Source organism: Eretmochelys imbricata, chromosome 1 (assembly GCF_965152235.1).
Source record: "Eretmochelys imbricata isolate rEreImb1 chromosome 1, rEreImb1.hap1, whole genome shotgun sequence".
Classification (NCBI taxonomy): domain Eukaryota; kingdom Metazoa; phylum Chordata; order Testudines; family Cheloniidae; genus Eretmochelys; species Eretmochelys imbricata.
Genome location: NC_135572.1, coordinates 308,969,191 through 308,997,135, shown reverse-complemented (window position 1 = coordinate 308,997,135; position 27,945 = coordinate 308,969,191). Strand labels below are relative to the sequence as shown.

At 42.8% G+C, this 27,945-nt stretch overlaps 1 protein-coding gene across 6 annotated transcripts in view; it reads left to right on the top strand.

Moving 5' to 3' along the window:
• The window catches only part of IMMP2L (inner mitochondrial membrane peptidase subunit 2), an 837,008-nt gene that overhangs the window by 154,534 nt on the left and 654,529 nt on the right, over positions 1 to 27,945 (top strand). The window contains exon 4 of one of the 6 annotated variants that reach the window (XM_077807789.1): positions 3,913 to 4,059. The exons of the other annotated variants lie outside the window; for them this stretch is intronic. Within the exon in view, the coding sequence (XP_077663915.1) occupies positions 3,913 to 3,928 (16 nt within the window). The 3' untranslated portion in view covers positions 3,929 to 4,059. Of the gene's footprint in view, positions 1 to 3,912; positions 4,060 to 27,945 lie in introns of those variants that run through there. 6 annotated transcript variants of the gene reach the window in all.

Here is a 27,945-nt window from a genome sequence, read left to right as displayed (position 1 = left end):
TGATTTTTGCCCAGACAGACTCTGTCTTATCTATTCCATCACTTATTTCCTTACAGTCTACCTCATCATTGATATACAATGCTACTCCATCACCTTTGTCTTTATTTCTGGCTTTCCTAAACAGCACATAACCTTAATACCCATACTCCAGTCATGACTACTATTCCACTATGTTTCTGTTATCCCTATAATATCTGGTTTCACTTCCTGCACCAGTAGCTCTAGTTCCTCCATTTTGTTACCTAGGCTCCTTGCATTGGTGTACAAACATCTTAATTTTTGCTGTTTGGCCTCGCTCACATTCTGTACCCTATTAGGCACAGTCATTCTACAGCCAGTATAACTTATTAGACTGGTCTCCACGCTGCCCTTCCTCCTTATATACATTCTCCTACCCACGGCTGTATCCTTTCTTCCTTCATTTTTTTCCCTCTTAATGTTAAAATCAGGCATGGAGATTACCTGGACATCTCCCAACCATCCCCCCCCCAATTCCTAATTTAAAACTCTCTTGATCAGTTGTGCCATCCTCCATCCTAGAAGTCCATTTCCCTCCTTTCTCAGGTTAAGTCCATCCTGAGAGAACAGTTCTCTGTCCATGAATGCTTCTCAGTGGCCATACATCCCAAAGCCCTCCTTATAGCACAACTGCCTGAGCCATCTCTTGAGCATCATAATCTTGTCACATCTTTGTTGCCCTTCTCTAGGAACAGGTAGAATCCCACTGAAGATCATCTGAGCCTCGATTTCCTTTTGCGTCTTCCCCAGCCTGGCATAGTCTCCCTTCATACGTTCCAGCAAGAATGTAGCCGTATCATTTGTTCCCACATGAAGGATAATCAATGGATTCTTTCCCTCTCCCGTTAGGATCCTCTTCAGCCTCAGGTCCACATCCCGTATCTTAGCACCCAGCAGACAGCACACCCTTTTGTTCTCTGGATCAGCTCTTGTTACAGGCCTGTCTATTCTTCTCAGTAATGAGTCCCCAATCATGTAGACCTGCCTTTTCCTGGTGATGGTGTGATTCTGCAGTCTATCCCCTGTTCCATGTGGCTGCAAGTCCTCTCGATTCCTATTGTCCCTTGCAATGCTCTGCAACCCATCCTGTATCCTCCTGGGGCTCATATTTGGTGTGGTTATCTCTATTGACTCTTGCCCTCTTCCAATAGGACTATCTGCTCTTCTCTTTTTCCTTGCCCTCTCACCTTCAGTGACCACCTGCTGTGCCCCTTCTTCATTTTCCAACTCTGCAAACCTGTTCCTGAGCTCTATTTCTCCTTCACTGCCCCGTCTTTTCCTCTGCCTGGTTCTCCTAGACACATGCTTCCACTGTCCACTTTCCTCACCCAGCAGTATCCTCTCAGAGTTCTTCGGTCCTGCTTAATCTGCAAGTCTGAGCTTTTCCCTTCAGCCTCCTCATGTCTTTGCTCCGTCATCTGCTCAAACCCCCTTGTAAACTCAACCAGAGTCTCCACCTGCATCTCCAATCCTAGGATCTTCTCTTTCATCAGCTCGATCAGGCAGCACTTCATGCAGACAAAATTCTTTTTCAGGTTCCCCCTCCAGGATCATGTACGTGCTACACCTTCCACATCCAGTCATCTTCACTGTGTCTTCCACTACTTGGATCACTACCACTGCTGCCTCTGTGTGTGTCATAGCCTTCTCACCTAAGTCCTGTTTGGAAACACAAACCAAACCAAAACACCCACCCATAGCAAAACAAACCTCCAGCGAGCATGAAAACACTGCCAGAACACCACACACTCTCTTCACTAGCCTGTCTGTTCCTTTGCCTGGCTCTTATTCTTCCCCGAAAACTCCCACTCAAACTCACCTGTTTACAGCTCTGTTTCCTGGCTCCTGTGCGGCTGTCTGAGTCGCTGGCTACCTTTTATAGGACCCCTAGTCAGAGAGGCCCCACCCCCTGATCAGGGTTCAGCTTCTCTCCCAGCACACTGCCCCTACAAGCCTCTTCTCCTCCAATAGAATACCTTCTCCTCCAACAGAACTCCCACTCCAAGTATGGGAGGGGCTGAGACTAGCTCCTTTCCAGCAGAAGGCAACATGCCCTCAGGCACAGGGCCAGGAGAGGTGTTGTCAGTGATTAAGGAAACTGTCCCAGTTGTTAGCTGGCAGAGTTTTGCAGTGAATAAGAGACAGAACCCTTCATAGGGAGCACAGAGAAATGTGTCTGAGGAGGGGGCCCAGAGGAGGAAACTGGGGAAGGAATAGTGAGGGTACAGGAATGTCACCTCACTAGTCATGTGAGGCAGGATGCCCAGGACGCTAGGAGGACAGCTGTGTCAGCATCTATGCACCAAGGCACTCAACCTGTTACCCAGGTTTTGAGAAGGAACTGTATAACTGACCTGGAGAGGAAGAGTCACACAGCTGACTTTTCAGGGACAGAGAAAGCGGTGGCGGAGTGTACCCTAATCTAGGGCCCAATTTTTCAGGATGCTATTTCTGATATGTTTTTTGGAAAGTAACTGTGTCTCTTTTAATCAAGGTGCAGCTCCAATGCCAGTGATAACAGAGGGGTTGGGACCAGGAAACTGCCAGGTGGTAGTTTGCCAGAATACAAATAACCCAACTGACAGAGAAAGGGTTGTTCTCCCCAAGGCTGGTGAGACATAGAGAGCAGTTATGGGAAAGCTGCTGGGAAAAAGTTAATCTGATTGAAGGGTAAATGCACCTAGCCCAGAGAGCACAGATCACAGCCCTCTAGGGGGCAGGGAAGGACTCAGTTCTGGGACGAGGAAACACATGGTAACCCCAAAAGGGGAGCTGGATTTTTTGCATATGTACAGTCCTGGGGTTGGGAGACCACTCCCCAAATGGCCAGCCAATGTGCAGGATCCCCCTGAATGCTTATCTTGCTAGACCCTGAGGCACCAAAATTCCTCAGGGAATTAGAAACGTAATTAAATTAAGAGCCCACACAAAGGGGAACACTGGAGGGAAGGAAAAGCCAGTGACTGACTACATGGGAGAGAGTCAAAGGACACCATGGGTAATGAACAAGCTAACCTCAAACTAGAATATCTGAACAGAGGGTGTGGATTCATAAAGGTTCTTGTAAATGCACATCTAAGATAAAAATGTGGGTATTAATGTTAAGTTTTGGGGATAAGAATTTTGACATGGATGTTAAACCTTATGATGATGCTACTTTTCAGTTAATACCTCTAAATAGGTTTAAAGCTTAGCACAGCAGAGAAACCATAAAAAAAACCTGGTTTGCTGTGTGTGAATGGGGAAACGGAGGCACACCACCTCATGGCCCTAATGGCTGGATTCCAAAAGAACTATAACACAAACTGCCTTTGAGGTAGTCAGTGACTAACGCTCTTGCAGTAAACTAAGTGGGGAGGTGTGATGTTCTGTACCTTGGGGCAACATCCAGCACCCCCATGTTTATCCTTATAATATGATTGTGTGGTATCTAATGCAAAGCTTGTCATGTTGGGTGTCTTCGGAAGGCTCATGATGCACCAAGCATTGTTGTTATAATAATGTTATAGTAATGTAATAGGTTTTAATTTAATGTGTATAGTTATGAGTCTGAAAATGTGTCCTCATGGCTTAAAGCAAGCCTAGGCAAAAACTCTCCAAGAACAGAAGGGTAATTCACACCTCATCAGAGCATATATGGGACAAACCCAGCCCAGCCTCACAGGAACAAAGGACACTGGTCTAGGCAAAAACAGAAGATCTGTTGGACTCTCAAATGAGTCACCCCCCTTCCTTTGGTCAGTTTGGGACTGCGATGAAGTAATGCTCACCTGACTCTGAAGTGGGGGGCGGGTGGACAAAGCCAAGAGGGAAGGAAGAACATGATAAAAGGAAGAGACATTTGCCATGCTCTTCCTCTCTCTCACTCTCTCTCTCTCTCACCTACATCAACAGACACCATACCAAGTGACTGAAGTGCTGATCAAAGGGGAGAGCCTGGCTGAAGAGCAACCAGCCAGCCTTTGGTGAGAATCATCTAAGTTTGAAAGGGTTAAGATCAGCTTAGAATGCATTTTCTTTTTAAAATTTCATTTGACCAAATCTGACTTGTTATGCTTTGACTTATAATCACTTAAAATCTATCTTTGTAGTTAATAAATCTGTTTGTTTATTCTACCTGAAGCAGTGCATTTGGTTTAAAGTGTGTCAGAGACTTCCTTTGGGATAACATATCAATTTCTTTGTTAAACTGATGGGCTCATATAAGCTTGCAATGTCCGGCGGGCATAACTGGACACTGCAAGATGGAGGTTCCTAGGGTTGTGTCTGGGACCAGAGATACTGGCTAGTGTCATTCGACTGCACAATCCAAGGAGCAGTTTATATGCCAGAGGCTGTGTATGAACAGCCCAGGAGTGGGGGTTCTCACAGCAGAGCAGGGTAAGGTTGGCTCCCGGAGTCGAGGATTGGCGTGACCTAGCAGATCACCGGTCCAAATAACACCAGAGGGCAATGTCACACCTTCACACAAAGAATACAGATAAGGGAAAATAGAATTTTTGTAAATATATTAAATATATTTAAGTGCAGTCATTGCCTCAATGTGGAGTTTTGTGTCCGTGTCTAATTCTTAAATTCTACCAGCAGCCAAAGTTGGCTGGGAACTTACACAGCAGTTACTCAAAAGAGTCTGTACCTGATCATACAAATGGAAAGATTTTTCTTGCTTTTTCTTTTGGAAGGCTTTAATTTACTAGGCTGTTGTGAACTGATAAAAACCGATTTTTGTACTGTGTTGTGAAATTTAGTGGCTTTATATTTGTTGGTGGAAGAGTAATAAAGTGTGGGACAAGGTAACCATTACAATTTGTAGGAGCAAATAAATATAGTCAGTTATAATAAAGGCTACAAGCAGTAAAGATGACTTATGCAGAAGATTCTTGCAACAATAGTGTGTTGTTTTTCTGGAATCTAACACAACTGAAGATGTTGACAATGCAAGTATTGATGAGATCACTTGCAGGTGTTAACTGACCAGCATTGTGATTGGGTTCAACTGAAATGTTAGAATTTTAAGTATATTTGTATTTAATAGGTAATATATTTTAAAATAGTATTTCACTGAATTAACACTGACACATTTCAACTAAAAGTGGTTTGTACAGTTGTCTAATCTTTAAAAGATCTTGCTATCATTGTATACTTTGTTCCTGTCTGTAGAGATAAGAAATCATTGGTCAGTGTGCCCAACACAGAAATATCCAGGTGGGGGCGGGGAACATCTGTACAGTCCCTTCTGAATTGTTTCATTAGGGTACAGCCTGCAAATCTTTGGATCTTTTGAGCTCTTCCTGCGGTACAGGGATTCCTACTGATTCTGAGCCCTCCTGGCCTCTGCACCAATTTGACAGGTGATGCAGCTCTGTTGGATACCCATGAGCAGAAGGAGTTCTGCAGTCTGGCTGTGTTAAGTGTTAGCATTGCTGCTGGGTGTCAGGGAATCAATGTGTGCTTGGCCCAGGCACCCCTTTATGATATCCCAGAGAGGAGCCAGTTCTGTATGAGGGAAGAGGGAAACCTTTCCAAGTGTGGATCTGATGGGAACAGTCTGATCCCATGTTAGCACCTTTCTGTTTCTGCTTGAAGGGTGCTAACATGTCAGTAGTGCTGGAACTATGGGTGGTGCCGCACACTCTGGCTTGAAGTAGAAATAAGAAACACCAAATACATGGTTTTCAGCATCAGCACTCCCACTCAAAAAATTGTTCAAGCACCCTGTAACGTGGTTTCCGTGGCCAGCATAGACAGATCTGTAAGCAGTACTGTATTTTTGTAGTCAGTACTAACCTGAAAGTTTGTGTTTAAACATGTTTCTGGAGAAGGATGGTATCATTGTTTCTAACCTCTAATAAACAGGGCCTACATCAAGATTTCAGGGAGTCTGCCTTACTTTTTCTGTGGTCATTTCCTGTTCATTATCAATAATGTATGTTGTGTGCTTTTAGTTCTTTAAAATAGGTTCACTTCCCACCTTTCAAAGTAGTTGATTATCCCTGGAACTGGAATATAGTGTACTCCTGCACTATTGTGAGCTATGTTATTTTTTACAATACTGGAGGATCCATGAGTCTGTTTCTCAAACTACATAACCATCGTATTAGACATCTACTCCATTATGTTGTTGCGTTTTCAAAGATCACAAGTCTATCATCTGGGTAGTCTGAATACATTTGAATTCACCTTTGCCATAGTACTGAAGAAATCAATACTGCAGTCCCACATATAACAAGCGGTGTAGAAATCAGATTCAGGACATCGTTGTGCTGATTCAGAAAGAATTGATTTGTTGTGTATATGGAGTTGTTGGGTTTTTTTTTAATATAGATAGATGTTAAAAGTTAATTGAAATAGTGAGGACAGTTAAAGAATATGAATCTACAGTACACATCTGCCTATCAACTAGAATCAATGATCTGTATTTCTTATACATTTGTTTATTTTAAATGAATGCTTGATGTAGCTAATATGATAAAGTTTTTAAAAAAGATCTTACAAAATACATATTAGGTGCAATTATTAGAATTTTAATCTCTTTACAGTAGATCATGTAAGTAGAGATTTACTAATATTTTATTAGCTTTGCCTTTGGCTGATGTATATCTTTAATTTAGTATAAATTGTTTAACATGTTGCTTATAATGTGACCTGTAAAAAGCATGTTCTATCTTCTATCACACTTTTGTTTTGCAATGTGTGTTCACCAAATCTAGTATTAGTGTTCATGGGTATGGGTTTAAACATTCTGCACATGATTTTTCAGTGCCTCAGTTTTAAAAGCAGATATGTTATGTGCAAAATAAGTGTAATAACAATCATAACTTAGTATTTTTCGTTCAAAATTAAGGCTGAAATTCCCTTCTTTCAGAGGGTCCATACAAGGCTGTGTGGACTTCTGTATGTTGGTAAGGAGTAGTGGGGATTTGACTGCTGTGACCATAAGTTCCTTCCCACTCTCCCCTTTAAAAGGCTTTTCAGTTCTTCTTTGAGTGATTGCACATGTGTATTCCACTCTAGGTGTGCACGCACCGTGAGCACAGTTTCCAGAAAGTTTTCCCTCAGTGGTACCCATTGGGGTGGCTCGAAAGCCTTCTGCTGCCATACACCTATAGCTCTGGTATAAAGCACTCAGCTGACCCTGTGCCCCTCAGTTCCCTTCTTACCTCCCATGACAGTTGCTGGTACTGCGATCCTTGCTTTGCAAGCTCTCTCAGTGATGGTCTTCCTATTTCTGTACATAGTTAGTGGTAGTAAGTAGTTGTCAGTTTTAGCTAATTTTAGTGAAGTTCTGTAACTTTGTGTTTTAGCAGAGTTTTTGTCCATTCCCGAGTCCCGAGGTATGCCTCAGTCACCAGACTTTAAGCCCTGCCCCTCCTGCAACAAGGCTATGCCCCGATGACCACACTCAAGCCTGAAGTGCCAGAGAGAAGCTCACACTGGGGAATGCAGACCTGCAGACTGGCAGAGACTTCAGGCCTCGTACTAAGAAGGACCAGGAGGCCAGGATGAAGTTTTTGTTCATGGAAATGGCACTGAGACCTCCATCTGAGCCAGGCTTCTCAGACTCTGCACTGAGTGTCTTGGCGTTGGCAATACCGGGTTTGCCATGGTGCTGGGCTCAGAGTCAGAAGGGGCCCTGGCCAGCCCAATCCCCTGGCCAGCTGAGCCGGCCAGGAAAGCTACCCCCCGCCTCACCTCTTCCCACCCCTGCTCCCCCCCAGCCCTGCACCCACTCTGCACCCAGACCTGATCTCTCAGGACCACAGTCAGCTGCTGCACCCAAACCTGAGCTCCTTTCATCTAATGGCCTAGAAGCTCCATGGCGAAATCCCAGAGAGCAAGCTTGCTCAGAGCAAGTTCGTCAGATCCTACTAGGTAGTAGAAAGCACTCCAACAGGGCTGCTTATCTCTAGAAGTGGAAGCAGTTCTCTGGGCATCCCAACGCAGAGTCTCGCCCATGCGTTCATCAGTACAAGACATTCTTGAATATCTATTGAACCTGAAACAACAAGGCTTAGCAATTGCCTTTATCAAGGTTCATCTTGCAGCAGTGTCAGCTTTCCACCCGAGGGTGGATAACTGTTCTTTTTTTCAAATGTTGTCTGTCCGATTCCTTAAAGGTGTAGAAGGGTTAGTCCCTTAAGTGAGAGAGCCCGTTCACCCCTGGCATCTGAACTTAGTCTTATAGAAACTTATGGGACCACTCTTTGAACCTTTGGCAACTTGCTCCTTATTATACCTCTCCTGGAAAGTGGTTTTCTTAGTGGCCACCACTTCAGCCAGAAGGGTCTCAGAATTCTGTGCCCTCACATCAGAGCCTCCATGCAGAGTCTTCTTTAAAGATAAGGTTTATTTATGTCCTCACCCCAGTTTCCTACCGAAAGTGGTTTCACAATTTCATCGCAACTGGGCTCTCTATCTATCTGTCTTTTACCCAAAGGTAAATAGGAATGAACAATGTATTCACTCACTGGATATTAGACGAGCCCTTGCTTTCTACATAGGAAGAACTAAACCATTCCGAAGGTCCACAAAACTCTTCATAGCTGTAGCTGACAGGAGGACGGGTTTCCAAGTATCTTCACAGACAATTTCATCCTGGATCACTTCATCTATTTGTGCTTGTTACAATCAGGCAGATGTTTCACTATCAGCTATCCTGACTGCTCATTCCACAAGGTCACGAGCATCACCGTCAGCATTCTTAGTGCAGATCTCTATTCAGGACATTTGTAAATCAGCCATCTGGTCACTGGTACACACATTCTCCTCCCATTACGCCATCACTCAGCATTCCAGAGATTATGCCAAATTTTGTTGAGCTGTTCTCAGCCAGTGTGTCCATGAACTCTTATCCCTCCACCTATTCAACTGCTTGGGAGTCACCTAGAGTGGAATGCATATGTGCAGCCAGCTGAAGAAGAAAAAATGATTACCGTACTAATCTTCTGTAACTGTTGTTCTTTGATATGTGTTGCACATATCCATTGTGCAACCTGTCCTCTTGGCCCTCTACATCGGAGTTTTCTGGAAAGAAGGAAATTACAGAGTGTGGGGTTGGCTGGGAATTTTATACCGGTGCTATAGGTGCACAGCAGCAAGGGGCACTCAAGTTGCCCCAACAGGGACCACTGAGGGGAAAAATTTCCAGCAACTGTGTTCAGGCTGCACACATACCTAGGGTAGAATGGACATGTGCAGTACATCTCAAAGAAGAACACTTACTGAAGGTTAGTAATCATTTTTTCTCTTTTCTCTGCTTGCACTCACCCCTCTGTACCTTCCTTCCTACTGATGGACAGCTTGATGTCTTTGCGCCCATCTCCAGGTCCAGCTGGTTTCTTCTAGTGGTCAGGAAACCTGACACTTTTACTTGCCCAGGTACTGTTCCTGTCAAGCTTCTGAGCAAGAGAGGAAATTGGGCTGAGCTTTGTTTTTCTTCCACATGGAGGAGTTGGAGAAGGAAGGAAAAGGAGTAACTAGAGGATTATTCAGAAAAGGGCTTGGAGGGGAAGTTGGGAGGGGAAAGAAGGTGCTGCTATTAGAAGTAGAGAAGAGATGGAGTTGGAGGGGAGCCTGGAACCAGAGAGTACAAAAGAAGATAGGTGATACTGGGAGATAGCAGAATGTGGAGCTTTGAACTAGATATCGGAATAGTCAGGGGAAGGTGCACATGAAGGAGCCTGCAGTAGGAGGTGGGGCCTCACTGGGTCAAGAGTCTTACCATCAGATGGGAGTAAGAGGTGGATACTCACTGATAGTGAAGGGGCAAGGGCAGCATGCTCCACGTGCCCTCAATGGTGAAGTACCTGATTTATTGTGGCATCTTGTGAGACACCATCAGTGGTCCCCTTTGTTATTGTGGACCTCTGAATACAAATACAGATTGTCAGATTCATTTGCTCTTACTTGCATACTGCATTTTTTATGTTTGTTTGGATCCCATTTAGTTTTCAGAGCAGATGTCATAAATGAATACATGTCATAAATGAATACATTTGAGGCACCTCTTAATACATTAGAACAATTGATACTTTACTAAATGGCACTCATATACCATGGTACTCCTTACAACATATTTTAACTTACTTATATACTGTATTTTATTTTCATTTTCAATAGTCTTTTAAGTTTGATGAAGTTTTTAAAAATGAAGTTAGTAGCCTCAGTCTCTAAGGAGGAAAGTTAGCCTATTTAACAAATAATCAGAAATACACAATGCTCTGAGAGCTACGCAAATGGGTACTATGATGGGGCAAGGTCAGATGGCTATAGAAAAGTAGTGGGGAAATAGATATATTAGCTCAAGGCTAAACAAATTGCTGGTACCAGGATAAGTTAAATGGCAGCTGCTCCAGATCAGTTAAGACACCTGGGGCCAATTAAGAACTTTCCAGAAGGCAGGGAGAATGCTAGGTTGATTGGGACACCTGAAGCCAATCGGGGACTGGCTGAAACTAGTTAAAAGCCTCCCAGTTTGTCAGGTGGGGGCGGATGTCAGGAGCTGTGGGAGGAAGTTGCGCTGTTGGAGAGACTGAGCAGTACACACCATATCAGGCACAAGGAAGGAGGCCCTGAGGTAAGGGTGAAGTGGAGCCTGAGGAAGTGGGGGCTGCTGTGGGGAAGTAGCCCAGGGAATTGTACGTGTCATATTTCTAAAAAGTCAGCTACCATAGCTGATACTATTAGGGTCCCTGGGCTGGAGTCCGGAGTAGGGCGTGGGCCCGGGCCCCCTCTGATTAATTACTGAGACTGGGAGACAACAGAGTCTGTGCAAGGGAGGATAGCTTCTCCTCACCTCCCTCGCTGGCTTATGATGAAAATGGCTCAGTAGACTATGACCCTTGTCTCTAGAGAGAGAAGGGTTACGTGGAGGGTCACAGTGAGCCTCTGAGGCTAGGAAAATCTGCCAGGAAACGCAGGACCCATGGAGACAAGGACAGAGCTTTGTCACAGTACTTATTGCAACATCAGAATGAATTCTGAAGACCAGTTATCTAATGAGTTTGTAATGATTTATAATACACAGACTGTCTTGTTGATTGCAGTATCCTGCAATTAAGTAAGCAGCTTTGGGGTGAGTAAGGATGGAGAGCTTTATTCTATCCTTGATAATGCATTGCAGAAAAAAGGATTTTGAAAGAAGGTAAACAAGGAAGCCATGTATGTTGATTCTTTATTTAAAGTTCCTTGAAACTAGTATGAAAAATTAATGTTGTTTACGTGAGACATTGGGGAGAAATTAAGGAGAATCAGAGAAATATAGGTCTGAAGGGGACCTCAAGAGTTCATCTAGTCCATTCCCTGCATAAGGGAGGGAGGATTATGTATACCAGGATCATCCCTGACCAATGCTTGTCTAAAGGTAAGAATAGGATTGTATGAGAAGGCCCAGTGGCCTACTCCCATTATCTGGTGTGTTCAGGAGGAAGATAGTTCTATTTCCTTACTCTGGCATCCTCCCTTCTCTCTGTGGCACATAGAAACATGGGAATCTCTTACTATATGTCCTTATCTCTCTCTCTTTTCTGTGCCCATCCTAGTCTTTCCATGCACCCTCTTTCTGAAATTCCTCCATATCTGTTTTTCCTATTTTTTCTGTGCCTACCCAACTTATATTGCTAGCTGCAACAGATTTTGATGGTCTTGGTTTTCCTCCCAACTCCAGATTTTATAGTTTCTCTGCCTCTCCATCTCATCAGAAATTATGGCCTCTCTTTGACTCCTTCAGGAATTGATGTGCACTCTCTTTCTCTCTTCCCACCCTCCCAACATACACACAGGTCTAGAAGATCTGAGTGCTGCGGAAGAGTAGTGCAGCTTCAAAACAAGGGGTGATTTGCTATTACTGTGTTAGGTTACAAGTTTCAGAGTGGTAGCCGTGTTAGTCTATATTAGCAAAAAGAACAAGGAGTACTTGTTAGAGACTAACAAATTTATTTGAGTATAAGTTTTCGTGAGCTGCAGCGCACTTCATCAGATGCATAGTTAGTAATTCTTCTATTCCTCTCATGGCCTTGGTGCCACTCTGCATTCTATTCTAAAATCAGACTTTGCAGCAGGAATACAGAGGAGCATTTGAGGCAGGGGAAGTGGAAAGCAGTGAACCAGTATTGCTAACTCTAGTGATTTTTATCACAAGTACCACAATACTTGTTTTTTAATGGTGCCCATTAATTTCTTAATATGAAATTACACCCTTACCCAAATGGGTCTCACCACAGAGCAAGCTCCACGTGTCCAGAAACAACTCACTGGCCAGCATGGCCTTGTGGCTGAGTTGCTCAGCCTTCTCCTTGGTCACTGCCTCCTGTTTGCTACTTCTCTCTGGGTCTTTTGTGGCTTAGCCCTTCAGTCAGGTCACTTAAAAGTTCAGTCCCTCTACTGAAAGTCCCAGAATAAATACTCCTTTCAACAATACTTCCACATTAACACAAACAAAAGTATTTTGCCATTCCTGGGTTCAACTCACCAGTCTCTGCCTCTTTATGGAACACTGGGCTCCTGAGCATGAGTCACTCAAGCAGCTATTGTCTCTCTCCTTAAGCTCTGTATCCCCAGTTCTCCTCCTAGAACAGGGTGTACCTTAGCCTGGTGTAGAGCTTTAGCCAGCTTCTCCCTCATCTGGCCTCACTTAGTCCTCAGGCTCAGAGAGTTTGGCAGCCTTCTTGTGCTGGTGTCTGCTTTGTTATGAGGGAGTAGGTAGCATATATGTAGGCTTGGAAGGATTGGATTTTTATTGGTAAATGTTGATTTCACCATCCACACATAAATGAATGATTTTTTACAGATAAGCAAAGTAAGAAAAACATTGCATGAAAACTTTAGTAGAGTTGATTTAAGGCTGTTTTCTCCATATATTTTGACATATGTTGTTGATGGTTATAAAGCTTTAACTTTTGGTATTTTGGAATGTCAGCATCCACTGTCATTAAATAATTATTTAATTTCCCACCACTGTGAAAATTCAGATAAGTAAAAATAGAAAAAAAATGCTTACAACCCATAATTTTGCACAACTATGAAAATTTAAATAGATAAAAAAATTAAATGCTTAAAAGAAACAGTAATATTATCCATTGAAATTATATATATAAAAATCAAATTAAGCCAAGCCTACAAATTGCTAATCTTCATCTTCCAGCTCATTCTCAATTGGTTGAGTGAGAGGGGAGTCTTGCAATGTGCAGGACATAGTGGATGGAATTGTAGCAATGGGGTTCCCAAGCTGTGGTGGAACAATAAATTACATGCATGTCCATATTTTGGCACCTGATCACCTTGCCACAGAGTACATCAATAGAAAGGGCTACTTTTCTATGGTTATGCAAGCATTTGTGGATCACCAGGGATGCTTCACCAAAATGTTGGCTGGCGAGGGAAGGTGCATGATGCTCCCATCTTTAAGAACACAGGACTGTTCAGAAAGCTACAAGCAGGGACTTTCTTTCCTGACCAGCAGATTACCATTGGCAATGTTGAAAAGCCAGTAGTAATCCTGGGGGACTCCGCCTACACCTTGCTTCCCTGGCTCATGAAGTGATACTCCAGCCACCTCGAAGGCACCAAGGAAAGATTGAACTACCGGGTCAGTAGGTGCAGAATGACATTTGTATGTGCTTTTGGTAGACTGAAAGACTGGTAGTGTTTACTCACAAGATTGGATCGCAGTGAAAAAACATCCCAGTGGTTATAGTTGCCTGCTGTTCCTGCATAATAACTTGTGAAGCAAAGGGGAAAAAGTTGCCACGACAGTGGAGATGGAGTGGCTATCTATTGAGTGAGAACAGCCATACACAAGAGCTATTAGAAGAGCTCTAGGTGGAGCTATATGACTCAGGGAGGCTTTGAAAGAGCAGTGAGCCACAGTAATTTGTTGTGCTGAACTGTGCTCTACCTGACCCTGCTGTTTTGGGGCCTGTTAGGAATTGTGTGGTGCTTGGTGTACATCTATAAATACAACACGATCAGTGCACCTATTAAATTTTCAGTGCCTGCTGTACATTTATGATTATTACACTGTATTTGTTATGACCTTATATCACACTGTACAGTAACAAGTAAGCTTTCAGAACTGCTAGGTACTCTGCAGTATATAATGTGAACGAGTAGAGAGGAATTACTTTCCAAATAATAGAGTTTTATTCAGTGCAAAGAAAACTCTGTGTAATTTAAAAGCAAATACGCTAAAAACTTAATATATTAATGGCACAGAACTTAACAAGGGGAAAGAACATTCATGTCGATTTTTAACTTCACATACAACAACCACTTTCACAGATCGGTGTATGGGAACCTTGGTTGGCCTTAATGTCCCCCGGAGGAGTGGTAGGCGTAGGAATATGGCCTTGATGCCATGTGGAATGCTAATGTTGTGTGTAGCGAGATGCTGTAATTAGAGTTCTCTCTGGATTGCAAAGGAAGGCAAGCCCATGATTGTTGAACATGTAGGTCCACAAGAGTCTGCAGCATCTGTGTTTGCTGTCAGATAAGTCCCATTACGTCCTAATACACCTCCCTCTCCTTTTCTTGCTGGGACTCCAGGACCTTTCTCCTGTCCACTCTTCCCTTCTCCAGGCTGTCTGCCGTGTTCACCCTCTAGACCCTTTGCTCTTGGTCTGATGCAGCGTAGTTCTATGACATAGTTCTATGGTAGCAGCGTAGATAAAACACACATAGGTACCACTGGCAATATAGTCACAACAGAAAGTGAAAGTTAAGATTCAGAACTCCCTTCCCGTGCTCCTGAAAAGTTTTAAACAAGTGCTTATGCACTGTGCCACTCACCACACCAGCCAGAGTGAGTATGGACCTGCTTGGCTGCTCCCTTGAGCCTGTCTCTGATTGGCTGCCTCCTGCGCAGCCTCCCTAGGGATCTGTTAACCCCTTAGAGCCCAGTGGGGGACAGACACCCCACCACAGTGACACACAAAGTGGCTGCGATTCTCAGAGCCTGGACCAATTGACTGGCTTGCAAGGCTCATGCTATGGAGTAAAACTAGCAGGACATGTTTCTGCTTAGAATAAGCATCTGAGATCCTCCTCCACTGCCAGGTTTCAGAGCTGGGAATCGAGCTGGAGTGGGAATGTCTACACTGCTATTTATAACCCCGCAGCCTGAGCCCCACGAGCCTGAGTCAATTGACCCGGCATCTGAGACTCAGTACTGAGGGGTTTTCTTTGCAGTTTAGACATACCCTGTGAGGGAGATACAGGAGGCAAGTGATGATTAGATTTACGTAGGGGACAGGATAATGTGAGAGAGCATGGAAGGAAACTATAAGTATCCTGTCTATGTATGAAGAGCACTACAGTGCTAGAAAGGCAGCTCCCCATACCCTAGGGATAGGAGTGTGTTTGTGGTGTCCCCCCTAAGTAGCAAACTGGTAGGCCTGCATTTTTGTGTGTGTATTTAAGATGGAATATGGAACCTGAGATGCTCCCATGCAAACTGGGGGTGGGGAGCTCTCCCTAAAGGTGAAAAAAAAATCAGAAGATAGGTGGAAAGCATAATGTATTATTTTTTAATATCATGGTTTTTAAGTCCATCTCATGATTTTGTCGGTTTGACTTATGATGACTGAACGCTTGGGGTTGATAATAACTGAGTGTCCATCCATATCTTGACCATTCGGTATGTTGGGAGATCGTATTACTCTTTTTATGGCAGGTAGAAGCAGCAAATAGAGCCTGTGATGGGTATGTAAAACTCAGGATAGTCATAGAACTATTGGAACAGTTGGCATGTATTGGTGCCTACCATGAGAATTTAAAGTAGTTAAGCGGATGGAGGATGAATAAAAACTCAGCACGCTTACAATTTATATGTCACAACTAAAAGTCTTAGGGTAGGTCTTCACTACCTGCCAGATCGGCGAGTAGTGATCGATCTAGCAGGGATCGATTTATCACGTCTCGTCTAGACGCGATAAATCGATCCCTGAATCGACGCCTGTACGCCATCTCAGCAGGACGAGTAAGCGGAGTTGACGGGGGAGCCACCGCGGTCGACTCGCCGCCGTGAGGACGGCCAGGTAAGTCGAACTGAGATACTTCGACTTCAGCTAAGCAAATAGCGTAGCTGAAGTTGCGTATCTTAGCTCAGAACCCCCCCCCCCCCAGTGTAGCCCAGGTGTTAAAAGGTGTTTTACATCTTTGATAAAAGACTAAAGCCAAACTGGTCATCCCCTCAGAAAAGACAGTCCATGCTGTCCTATTATGCTAAATTATTTAAAATATATAAGACCTGGTTGCTGATTGATATCTTCCGACTTTTGCACAGTATATCGAATGGGTCAGGGTTAGTTTTCATTGTCAAATTTAGTGGTCAAAATTAATTTTAAATATAGCAAATGTGTGGCAAATGATGTCTGAAATCCTTTGCCTCGCTTCGATTTTAAAAATAATTTTAAATTGTATATTCTTCCAGTGCTTGATGCTCACACAAACCTATTTGCCTGAAGAAATGGTAGAAAATAACAAACAAATCAATACTGTAAGACTGTGTTTCTCAACCTTTTTGATACCAGGGACTGGCTTACTGCCTTCCTAAATCGTGTCAGGGAGATCTCAGGGACTGGCTCCAGTCCATGGTTTGGTTGTTGAGAAACACTACTGTAGGATACGTGGTTGGACATGCACAGTTTTGTGTTACGGTATAAAAAACAATCCTGGAGAGAAACTGAATATGTTATATTAAAAAAAGAAAGAAAGAAAAGCAAAAGCCAAGTGCTTCTCAGCCAGTTCTATACCACTTTTAATTAGCTTAAAATATTGAACATGTAGAATAATTTATATCTTGACAGCACCCTCATTAAAATTTTTTCATAGCTTGACACATTCCACTGTGAACTCATCAGGGAGTTTTGGTATCACTTAATTTTGAAACAAATACTTTAACAGTTTATTCATTGGATCCAAATTGTTTTCTAAACCTAGTGTTTATTAGAGTGGCTGATAAATAGGACCTAAGGGTTTGTTCTCCCATTAAGTGTGGGGCATGTATGTTCAGAACTTCCATTAGTACTAATAGGAGTTACTGTACCTGCATAATACCCCGTATACTGAAACAATAAATCTCTAAGTCTTCATTTTCACTTCTTAGAAATATCGAAGTTCTCCATACACAATTTTAAATCTAAGTGTTTAGTATTGGAATTCTTAGTTGTAAAGGATGTGCCCTTCAGGCCTGGCTTAAAAAAAATCTAAACAGGTTATTAATTCATTCTAAAAATATTTTCCTGCATATTTTAAATACATGCATAATTTACATGTTGTAGTGTGCAAAACAGTTCTGGCATGCAATTAACAGAACATCTATATGTATATAGTAAATATGGCAGGCGACCAGCTTGGCTTAACAGTGAAATCCTTGCTGATCTTAAACACAAAAAAGAAGCTTACAAGAAGTGGAAGACTGGACAAATGACCAGGGAAGAGTATAAAAATATTGCTTGGGTATGCAGGAGTGAAATCAGGAAGGCCAAATCACACCTGGAGGTGCAGCTAGCAAGAGATGTTAAGAGTAACAAGAAGGGTTTCTTCAGGTATGTTAGCAACAAGAAGAAAGTCAAGGAAAGTGTGGGCCCCTTACTGAATGAGGGAGGCGACCTAGTGACAGAGGATGTGGAAAAAGCTAATGTACTCAATGCTTTTTTTGCCTCTGTCTTCACCAACAAGGTCAGCTTCCAGACTGCTGCACTGGGCAGCACAGCATGGGGAGGAGGTGACCAGCCCTCTGTGACGAAAGAAATGGTTTGGGACTATTTAGAAAAGCTGGAGGAGCACAAGTCCATGGGGCCGGGTGCACTGCATCCGAGAGTGCTAAAGGAGTTGGTGGATGTGATTGCAGAGCCATTGGCCATTATCTTTGAAAAGTCATGGCAATCGGGGGAGGTCCCGGATGATTGGAAAAAGGCTAATGTTGTGCCCATCTTAAAAAAGGGAAGAAGGAGGATCCTGTGAACTACAGGCCAGTCAGCCTCACCTCAGTCCCTGGAAAAATCATGGATCAGTTCCTCAGGGAATCAATTCTGAAGCACTTAGAGGAGAGGAAAGTGATAGGAACAGTCAGCATGGATTCACCAAGGGCAAGTCATGCCTGACTGATCTAATTGCCTTCTATGATGAGATAACTGGCTCTGTGGATGAGGGGAAAGCAGTGGACATGTTGTTCCTTGAGTTTAGCAAAGCTTTTGACACGGTCTCCCACAGTATTCTTGCCAGCAAGTTAAAGAAGTACGGGCTGGATGAATGGACTATAAGGTGGATAGAAAGCTGGCTAGATCATCGGGCTCAACGGGTAGTGATCAATGGCTCCATGTCTAGTTGGCAGCTGGTATCAAGCGGAGTGCCCCAAGGGTCGGTCCTTGGGCCGGTTTTGTTCAATATCTTCATAAATGATCTGGAGGATGGTGTGGATTGCACCCTCAGCAAGTTTGCAGATGACACTAAACTGGGAGGAGAGAAAGATACACTGGAGGGTAGGGATAGGATACAGAGGGACCTAGACAAATTAGAGGATTGTGCCAAAAGAAATCTGATGAGGTTCAACAAGGACAAGTGCAGAGTCCTGCACTTAGGACGGAAGAATCCCATGCACCACTACAGACTAGGGACCGAATGGCTAGGCAGCAGTTCTGCAGAAAAGGACCTAGGGGTTACAATGGACGAGAAGCTGGATATGAGTCAACAGTGAGCCCTTGTTGCCAAGAAGGCCAATGGCATTTTGGGATGTATAAGTAGGGGCATTGCCAGCAGATCGAGGGACGTGATTGTTCCCCTCTATTCGACATTGGTGAGGCCTCATCTGGAGTACTGTGTCCAGTTTTGGGCCCCACACTACAAGAAGGATGTGGAAAAATTGGAAAGAGTCCAGCGGAGGGCAACAAAAATGATTAGGGGACTGGAACACATGACTTATGAGGAGAGGCTGAGGGAACTGGGATTGTTTAGTGTGCGGAAGAGAAGAATGAGGGGGGATTTGATAGCTGCTTTCAACTACCTGAAAGGGGGTTCCAAAGAGGATGGCTCTAGACTGTTCTCAATGGTAGCAGATGACAGAACGAGGAGTAACGGTCTCAAGTTGCAGTGGGGGAGGTTTAGGTTGGATATTAGGAAAAACTTTTTCACTAGGAGGGTGGTGAAACACTGGAATGCGTTACCTAGGTAGGTGGTGGTATCTCCATCCTTAGAGGTTTTTAAGGTCAGGCTTGACAAAGCCCTGGCTGGGATGATTTAGTTGGGGATTGGTCCTGCTTTGAGCAGTGGTTGGACCTCCTGAGGTCCCTTCCAACCCTGATATTCTATGATTCTATGGTATATTGCCATTCTGAAAATCACAGGCATATTGGAAACCTTTGGAGATATCTAAAGAGAGTACTTGTCCTATGAATGGTAGAGGAATTTGATTAAAAGTTGGGAAATTAGCCAAGATAAGCAACTTAAACTTACACTTTTTCTAATAAAAGAACAAACTTTTTATGTTCTGACATTGCAAATTATAGATGAAACCATGAACTTTATAGGAGTTGCATTATCTACTGTGGCCAAAAAAAAAAAAAAAGGTGAGGAGGACATACTGAAGTTTCAGAATACCACTATAAATATTTAATATGGTAATCTCTTCCAAATCATGTCCTATTTTCAACTCCTTAAAAAACATTTATACCAGAAAATTACATTGGATTACAACATAACCTGAAGGAATTGTAGCATCTAGCATGGTGTTAAACACTCATAGACAGGGACTGGCATGTTTTACATGGTGTCAACTGGTCAGTTTTAACCTTAAGGGCAACATAACACTAAAATACAAATTCACTGTTTGTTGACATTTGTTACTATACAATAGTATCTCAATATATAACATGTTAATCTGTGTACTTTAGTTTGTGGCTACATTTTAATAGTCCTAGCTGTGTTTTTATTCAGAACTAGACTGTTATTTCATATGTATTTTAATTTGTTCCTTACTTTTTAAAATCCATTTGCCCTTTTGAGGCCAGCATTTCTTCCTTTCTATTTTTGATGTTGAAAAGTTAGTTGTAACCTGAACTGTGGAACAGCTAATGCTGCTCTGCTATACTAATTTATATTTGTCTTAATGGGATTATCAAGGGACTCCCCTATTCATAATAGTTGTGAGATGGCAACAAAAGCAAAATAATTGACTGAGTCCCCTGAAGCACAACAGGGCATCCTTTCACTGCTATTTTTGTGCACTGTGTCTGTCTGGCTGGAGGAATCTTTAATTGTAAATTGTCCTATTTTTGCTTTCTGATATTTTCTCTTGCAACCATAAAGGTCCTTTAATGTGGCTTTTGTTAGAGTTGTATGATACTTTTTTTCTGGGTCTATTTGATCAAAGACAAAATTGGCACATGGCATGGTAAGAAAAAATAATCCATCTTGAAAAGTTGCTTTTCTTGTCTCAACTGCATGATTAGAGGGCTGGCCTCAGAAAGCAAGGTCTTAAGTTCTCACACATTTGCTGTCAATCTAGATCAATGTGCAATTATTTCTATTTTAATTCTGAAAATTATTGAAATCCAGCACTTGGTAGTGACTATTTTAGTATAATTTTCTGGTGAATGCATCTCCATGACTATTGATAACTGTGCTGCCTTTTTTTTTTAAAGGAAAAGAGAAACAAAACAAAAACAGCATATGCACAGAATAAGCAGCAATAATCAGTGTTGGTACATTATACCTCATTAACCATACTGAATTGTAAGTTTAAAGTATTGGAATTAATGTCTGTTGCCTGTTCATTCTGCCTTGTTTTATCCAAGTCTCAGTTATGTCACCAGGATGAGCCACCAAGTCTTTTATCCAGTTATTTGAACCCCTGTTTATCTAAGTGTCAAAATAGTTTGGGTGAATGTGGTTGTAATGAGTAAGCTTTTATATAAAATATTGTATTAACCAATTGAAAAAAGGGGTCACCTGTAGTAAGGTAGCAAAATTTGAGGATGACACAAAATTATTTAGGTTAGTCAAGCCCAGAGAAGTCTGTGAGAAACTTCAGAGGGATTTGAAGTTAATTGTTGATAAATACAAAGTAATGCACATTAGAGGGAAAAAATGAGTTAGCCTTATATCTTATAGGGTTATAAATTAACTGTATTGAATCAAGAAAAGGAGCTGTCAAGATATCTGCTCAGTGTGAAGCTATGGTAAAAAAAGACTTTAGACTGCATAAAAATGGAATGAAGAATAATGTGGAAAATATTATAATATCAATATATATATCATTGGCACAGCCTTATCTGGAATACTCTGTGCAGTACTGGTTACTCTTTCTTAAAAATGGATATTGCAGAATTAGGGGCAATGAAAACTCTCATATGACGAGAGATTGAAATGACTGGGATTGTTTACTTTAGAAAGGAGAGGAAATAGAAAAGGTAGATTGGGAACTCCTGTTCTCCTGACTTAAACACCAGAACAAGAGTACATGCAACTAAACTAAAAGGTGGCAAATTCAAAACGAATAAAAGGAAATACTTTTTTACGTACAACATAATTAGACTGTGGGATTCATTGCTCTAAGATATCACTGAGGACAGAAACTTAGTAAGATACAAAGAGGATCTGGATGTTTATATGAATAACATAACTATCCAGGGTTATAATCTTTAATGATAACAAAGGAGTATTGAAAGTATTGAAAGAAAAAAGGTGAAATGTGGATGTTTTAAACCAGCCTCTAACTCCTAAGAATAAGGATGAGACTGTTCTGGGGAGCAGCTTACCCCACATCTGCCTTGCAGTGGGGTTTCTTGCACTTTCCTCTGAAGTATTTGGTGTTGGCTACTGTTGGTGACAGGACATTGGACTAGATGGACCATGAGACTGATGCAGTATGGTGTGTGTGTGTAATGGACTTTCCTATCCTTACTGGTTGGGTGGTAGGTGAGATTTGTGTGATTTGAGAGAGAGGCTGGGGTAGTTAGCAATTGAAGCAAAGTGTTTTTGTTGGCGATGGTGCCACCTTTGTGTGCTCTTGTCTCACAGTGGGAATTAACTAAATAGGGCTAACTCTCAGGAAAATGCATTTCAAAACCTGGGTGGAGGGCATCATAGGCTGGGGGAGGCTGACGTGGCCCTGCCCATGCTCCGCCCCCAGGCTCCCTCCTGCAGTTACCACTCTTCCATGGCCCAGGCTGATTGGGGCACCTGGGACTGTGCCACCCGCAGCCCGGTACTCCGGGGCTGGGGGCGCTCGGGCGGCCGCCGGGGGGTGGGGGGGAGAAGGGGAAGGGAGGGGCCTCAGACAGAAGAGGAGGAGCCGGGGGCTAGCCTTCCCCAACAGCTGGTTCACCAGCTGCCCATGTTTCAAAGGATGACTGAACTATAAAAGGGCAAAACACCTCAAGTTCTCTATCCCTGTCCATCTCTCTTTCACCTAAGAAAACAAAAGAAACAGTATTTGAACTTTGGGAGCAGATCCTAGGCTGAGAATTTGGTCAGCGATGTTACTGGAACATACAGGGCTGGCCCTAGACCAAATGGCACCCCAGGCAAGGAGCATCTTTGGCGCTCCCCCTCCATTTTTTAAACTTTTGAATACCTTATTTTTTATTGTATTCATAGGCAGTTTGACAACTTTGATGCACAATTTGCATGTGTAATTTAGCCCTGTCATATGAAACAATAAATTTGCACTCTAGGATCTGTAAATCTGTATTTATTCATGCCATATATATAACCAAATAAAAAAAATTGTTTCCTCTAAGCTTATAGAGACTTTTTAATTTTAAGAATAACTGAAATGTACTAATATCAAGAAATTTTACAGTGCACCAATATGGGGAGGACCAATATTAAGTAGTGTTACAGTAGGTGACAGCCAGAATGTTAATACTAGTCCTTTAGTTCAAAAGGTCGGTTTTCTTGCCCTCACGAACTGAAGCACAACATCAGACAGATCCAAAGACTGGCCAATGGCATTTTGAAGTGATAGAAAAGCAAGAGATATCAGTCTCTCTTTGGCCACTGTTGATCGAAGATATGTTTTAATGGGCCTGAGCTTCGAAAAGCTGCGCTGACCACTCATTACTATGCCCAGCAGTGTGAGCGGAGTCCTCAAAGCTATTCACACATTAGGAAAATTTTCCTTCAGCTCTGTGTTATGATTGAATTGGAGAACTTAGGGTGGAGAGTGCTTCCCGTGTTGCAGAATGTGATGGATATTGTCCAATTTGACATAGAGGTTTTTATCGTTGATGTCCAAACATTCCTTGTGTGTCAGCATCTGCCTAAGGTCCGTACAAACCATCCCAGGTCTTTTCGTGGTGCTTCATTTGTCCAAACCTTTCTTCGATGGACACTCAAGCCGTGTCAATAAGTGAGCAAAAAATCTCCCTCTTTAATTTTTCTTCCAAGCTTCCCATCACTTCATCTCTGCCCTCAAAACCAAACTATCTCTTCTTCCGATGAATACGAGTTTCCTTGAAGATAGGTTCAACTCCTAAGTTTTAAGCCTTTTCTGTGGCAGCAGTGATGGCATCTTCAAATCTGTTGTCTCTGTAGGCCACAACAAAATCAAGGCAGCTTTTCATCAAAGTAGTAGTGGTTGTGAAGTCCACCGACTAAGTTTGTAGTGCCTTCCTTACAACATTTACTTGGAACATTGACTTGTGTCAAACCACAATTGAGACCAGAAATCTGAAGTCAGTGATCTGGTTTGCCAGGCTTTGCTCCTTGTGTCAGATTCTGGCCTCGGTTTTACTTGACTGTGCCAGTTCCAGCAGGGCATCGTAAACCTCAGTCACTTTGTACCTCACTGACCTTATGCTGTCAATGCAGCTCTCCCAGCGAGTGTCACTTACTGACTTTATGGTCAGATCTGTAACATTGTATATGAGGATGTTCCACCTGATAGTTGAGGCTGAAAACAGGATTTATATCCTCAGGGCTGGCCCACAACATTTTGACACCTGAGGCGGGGAGCTCAAATGACGTCCCCATGCCCCCTTGCTTGAGCTAAAACTTAGAAAGGTTTCAATTCTGCCTTCTTCCTGTTCTACTCCTCTCATGGTACTGCTCTGCTACCTACACAAATAAAGGAGAACTAACAACTTAAAATGCCTTGTTCAAAAATTTCAAGTAACACTTAACTTTTAAACGCCTGATCAGCAAATGTAACTTTTCTTGTCTGCATAGTAAACACTGGCATTTTTATCTGTTTGAATAATCAAAGTGGTGCTTTCCAAGATTTGAACTGCTTCCTGAAGGTCCACAGTCTGGGTCATGCTCTATTGAGATGGTTGCAAGGCTGCCCAGCCTCTCCTGTGTCATTGTGGAGCATAGATGTGTTTTTATTAACTTCATCTTGGAGAAGCTGCGTTCTGCACTGGCAACGGTTACAGGAAGTGTTAAAAGTATGTGCAAAGCAACAAAAGCATTTGGAAAGAGGGTGGTAATTTTATTTCTGCACATATATTCCAGAACAGCCTTTGGAGTTGATCCTGCTGAAATGTATCTTGAAAGGGCTTTCAGTTCATCACCTAAATCACTCAGTATCGCACATTTCATCATGTGTCAACACTGTCTCTAGTGCCCTGCATTGCTGGTGTAGGTCTTCTTCAGGTATAGTGAGTAGTTTTGGAATGTCATACAACATCCCAAATATATTGCTGTGTTCCTTGAGCTGCATGAAACGTTCTTCAACTGACTGTATTGCACAATCTAGCACCTGGTTAAAGAATTTAACTTTGAATTGTTGTTTGGGGTCTCTTATGGGATTATCCCGTGCCTCATTATCAAAATGTCCTCTTCTTCGGTGACTTTTGTATTCTTGAATGGGTGGGAAAATAGCTTCAGTGTGAAGTTCCTCTGTCAACTTCTGTGCACTCTTCGGAATGTTTTCAAATCCCTCATCTGACCAGTAAGACTGTAGGTATGACTTTGCTTTGTCCAGTTGTTCCATTACTCCAGATATATCAAGGTCAGCATCTTGGAGTCTCTTGCTTACACCATTTTTTTCCAAACAGTATGTCATGCTGTCAAGGTTCCTCCCCCACTCTGAACTCTAGGGTACAGATGTGGGGACCTGCATGAAAAACCTCCTAAGCTTATCTTTACCAGCTTAGGTCAAAACTTCCCCAAGGTACAAAATATTCCACCCATTGTCCTTGGATTGGCCGCTACCACCACCAAACTAATACTGGTTACTGGGGAAGAGCTGTTTGGACGCGTCTTTCCCCCCAAAATACTTCCCAAAACCTTGCACCCCACTTCCTGGACAAGGTTTGGTAAAAAGCCTCACCAATTTGCCTAGGTGACTACAGACCCAGACCCTTGGATCTTAAGAACAATGAACAATCCTCCCAACACTTGCACCCCCCCTTTCCTGGGAAATGTTGGATAAAAAGCCTCACCAATTTGCATAGGTGACCACAGACCCAAACCCTTGGATCTGAGAACAATGAAAAAGCATTCAGTTTTCTTACAAGAAGACTTTTAATAAAAATAGAAGTAAATAGAAATAGAGAAATCCCCCCTGTAAAATCAGGATGGTAGATATCTTACAGGGTAATTAGATTCAAAAACATAGAGAACCCCTCTAGGCAAAACCTTAAGTTACAAAAAAGATACACAGACAGAAATAGTTATTCTATTCAGCACAATTCTTTTCTCAGCCTTTTAAAGAAATCATAATCTAACACATACCTAGCTAGATTACTTACTAAAAGTTCTAAGACTCCATTCCTGGTCTATCCCCGGCAGAAACCAGCATATAGACAGACCCACAGACCCTTTGTTTCTCTCCCTCCTCCCAGCTTTTGAAAGTATCTTGTCTCCTCATTGGTCGTTTTGGTCAGGTGCCAGCGAGGTTACCTTTAGCTTCTTAACCCTTTACAGGTGAGAGGAGCTTTCCCCTGGCCAGGAGGGATTTCAAAGGGGTTTACCCTTCCCTTTATATTTATGACACATGCCACAGCAGTAAGCCACACAGAAATTTGAAGTTATGTATGTTTCTGGTGATTCCATTTCCTTCTGCCACTGTTCTCCCACGAACAGTTTCTATCACAGCATTATACTCTGTAATGGCAACTATGGCATCATCTATCTTCCCAGTTTGGTGTTTGCTAGGCTTTATCACCTCTACTTGACTTTCCCAGCATGTGGCACTCAGTGGTTTCAGTGTCAGAGAGGATGTTTCCAGATGTTGCTTCAAAATTTTCCATCAATGGGTTGATGCAGAGAAAAATACAAAGATGCTTTGAATTACATTAAAAAATTCAGCAGCCTCAGTAGAAGCTGATGCTGCGTCACTGACCACCATGTTCAATGAATGAGAACTGCATGGGACAAAAAAAGCTCGAGGGATCTGTGTCTGCACGTTTAACTCTTGGATCCGTGTCTGCACTTCTCTGTTCTTTCCTCTCATGTTGGCACCATTATTGTAGCCCTGACCTCTCATGTCAGCTACCGCAATTCCCGTATCTTCCAGCTTTTTAAGAAACACATTTGTCATACCAGCTCCTGTAGTATCATCAATGTCAATAAATTCTAGAAAATGCTCTCTGACAGTCACCATTGCAGGGACATTTTGACTAGGTTCTGTTGTTACAAAACGCATTAAAGTAATTTGTTCCGTATGGCTCTTGTCAGGTGTGCAGTCCAGAATAACAGAGTAATATCTTGCTGACTTCAGATCTGCCACAATCTTCTGTTTGACTGTTTGCCAGTAACTGAATGATCTCATTTTGAATTGTTCTTCTGAGGTAGTAGTGTGTGTACATTTCTTGGGTGGTGACTCTTCTTAGATGGTCCTGGAGTACAGCATGAAACTCAGCCATCAGCTCCACAGTTTTAAGGAAGTTTCCATTGTTTGGCACATATAGCTGATCTGAAGTGCCACGCAGTGCTAGGTTTTGGGAAGCAAACATTCTCACAATGGCAATGTGCCTTTTCAGAACATTTTGCCAGTAAAGAGACTCTGATGCACAATCTTCTCTTGATGCTGATCATCTATGGTGGCCTTTAACCTTAGTCTCATTTCAAGCTCTTTCCACCTATGGAATGCTCTCTGGTGATTTGCTGCCTTTTCATGGCATGCCAGATTTCTAGCCAGGTTTTTCCAGTCCTTTCTTCCTGTAGAACCCAGTGTGGCTGGAACATTAGACTGGAAGAGTTTGCAACAAAAACAGTAGGCAGCATTCTGGGTTTTTGAGTACATAAGTCGTGGCTTCTCCACTTTGTCACTGTTGGGGATTTCACACCAGTAATATGTTGGATGGAAACTTCTATTTTCATTGTCTTTGGGGAATGTGAAGTTTTTCACTTGCTGTGGCCCATGCAGTACAAGGAAGTCCATCAGGCTACTGCTCAAGTGGGTCCACAGTCCTGGATCATCTAGACTTCCTAGACTTAAGGAACTAAACTCAGCAGCAGCTGTTTCTTGTGTCTCCACCACACTCTTCTCTGATCTCCACTTTTCTTCAGGAATGTGCATAGTTACATCCATTTGAGATGGAGATATGGATGCTGCAGTAGCTGCCATGTCACCTGCACTCTGACTAACTGGAATATCAGGCATCTCCTCACCACTCACATCCTCACTGGGGCCGGAAGGCTCACCGTGAACATTTGTTTCTGTGTATCTCAGGAGACATCCTTTCTGATTAGATAGAAAAGCTTCCTTTGCTTTCTTTCTTTTTCTGAATGCTGCCCCAGAGGGATGTTTTCTTCTTTCACTCATGACTTCTGTTCTGTGCCAGCTATAGTGGCTCTCAACACTCAGTTGAAGGGGACAAATACGCAGGTTGATAGCAGGGCCTGAGTGAGGGAAAATATCTTAAGTCTTAAGGGCCGAACTGGCTCCTACTACGGCAGTTGACTGCCTATTCTCCTCAAGTGGGTTCAGGGAAGCAGTAGGAAAAGGAAGCTCCCTGAGAAGCTGGTGTTAATCAGTCCATG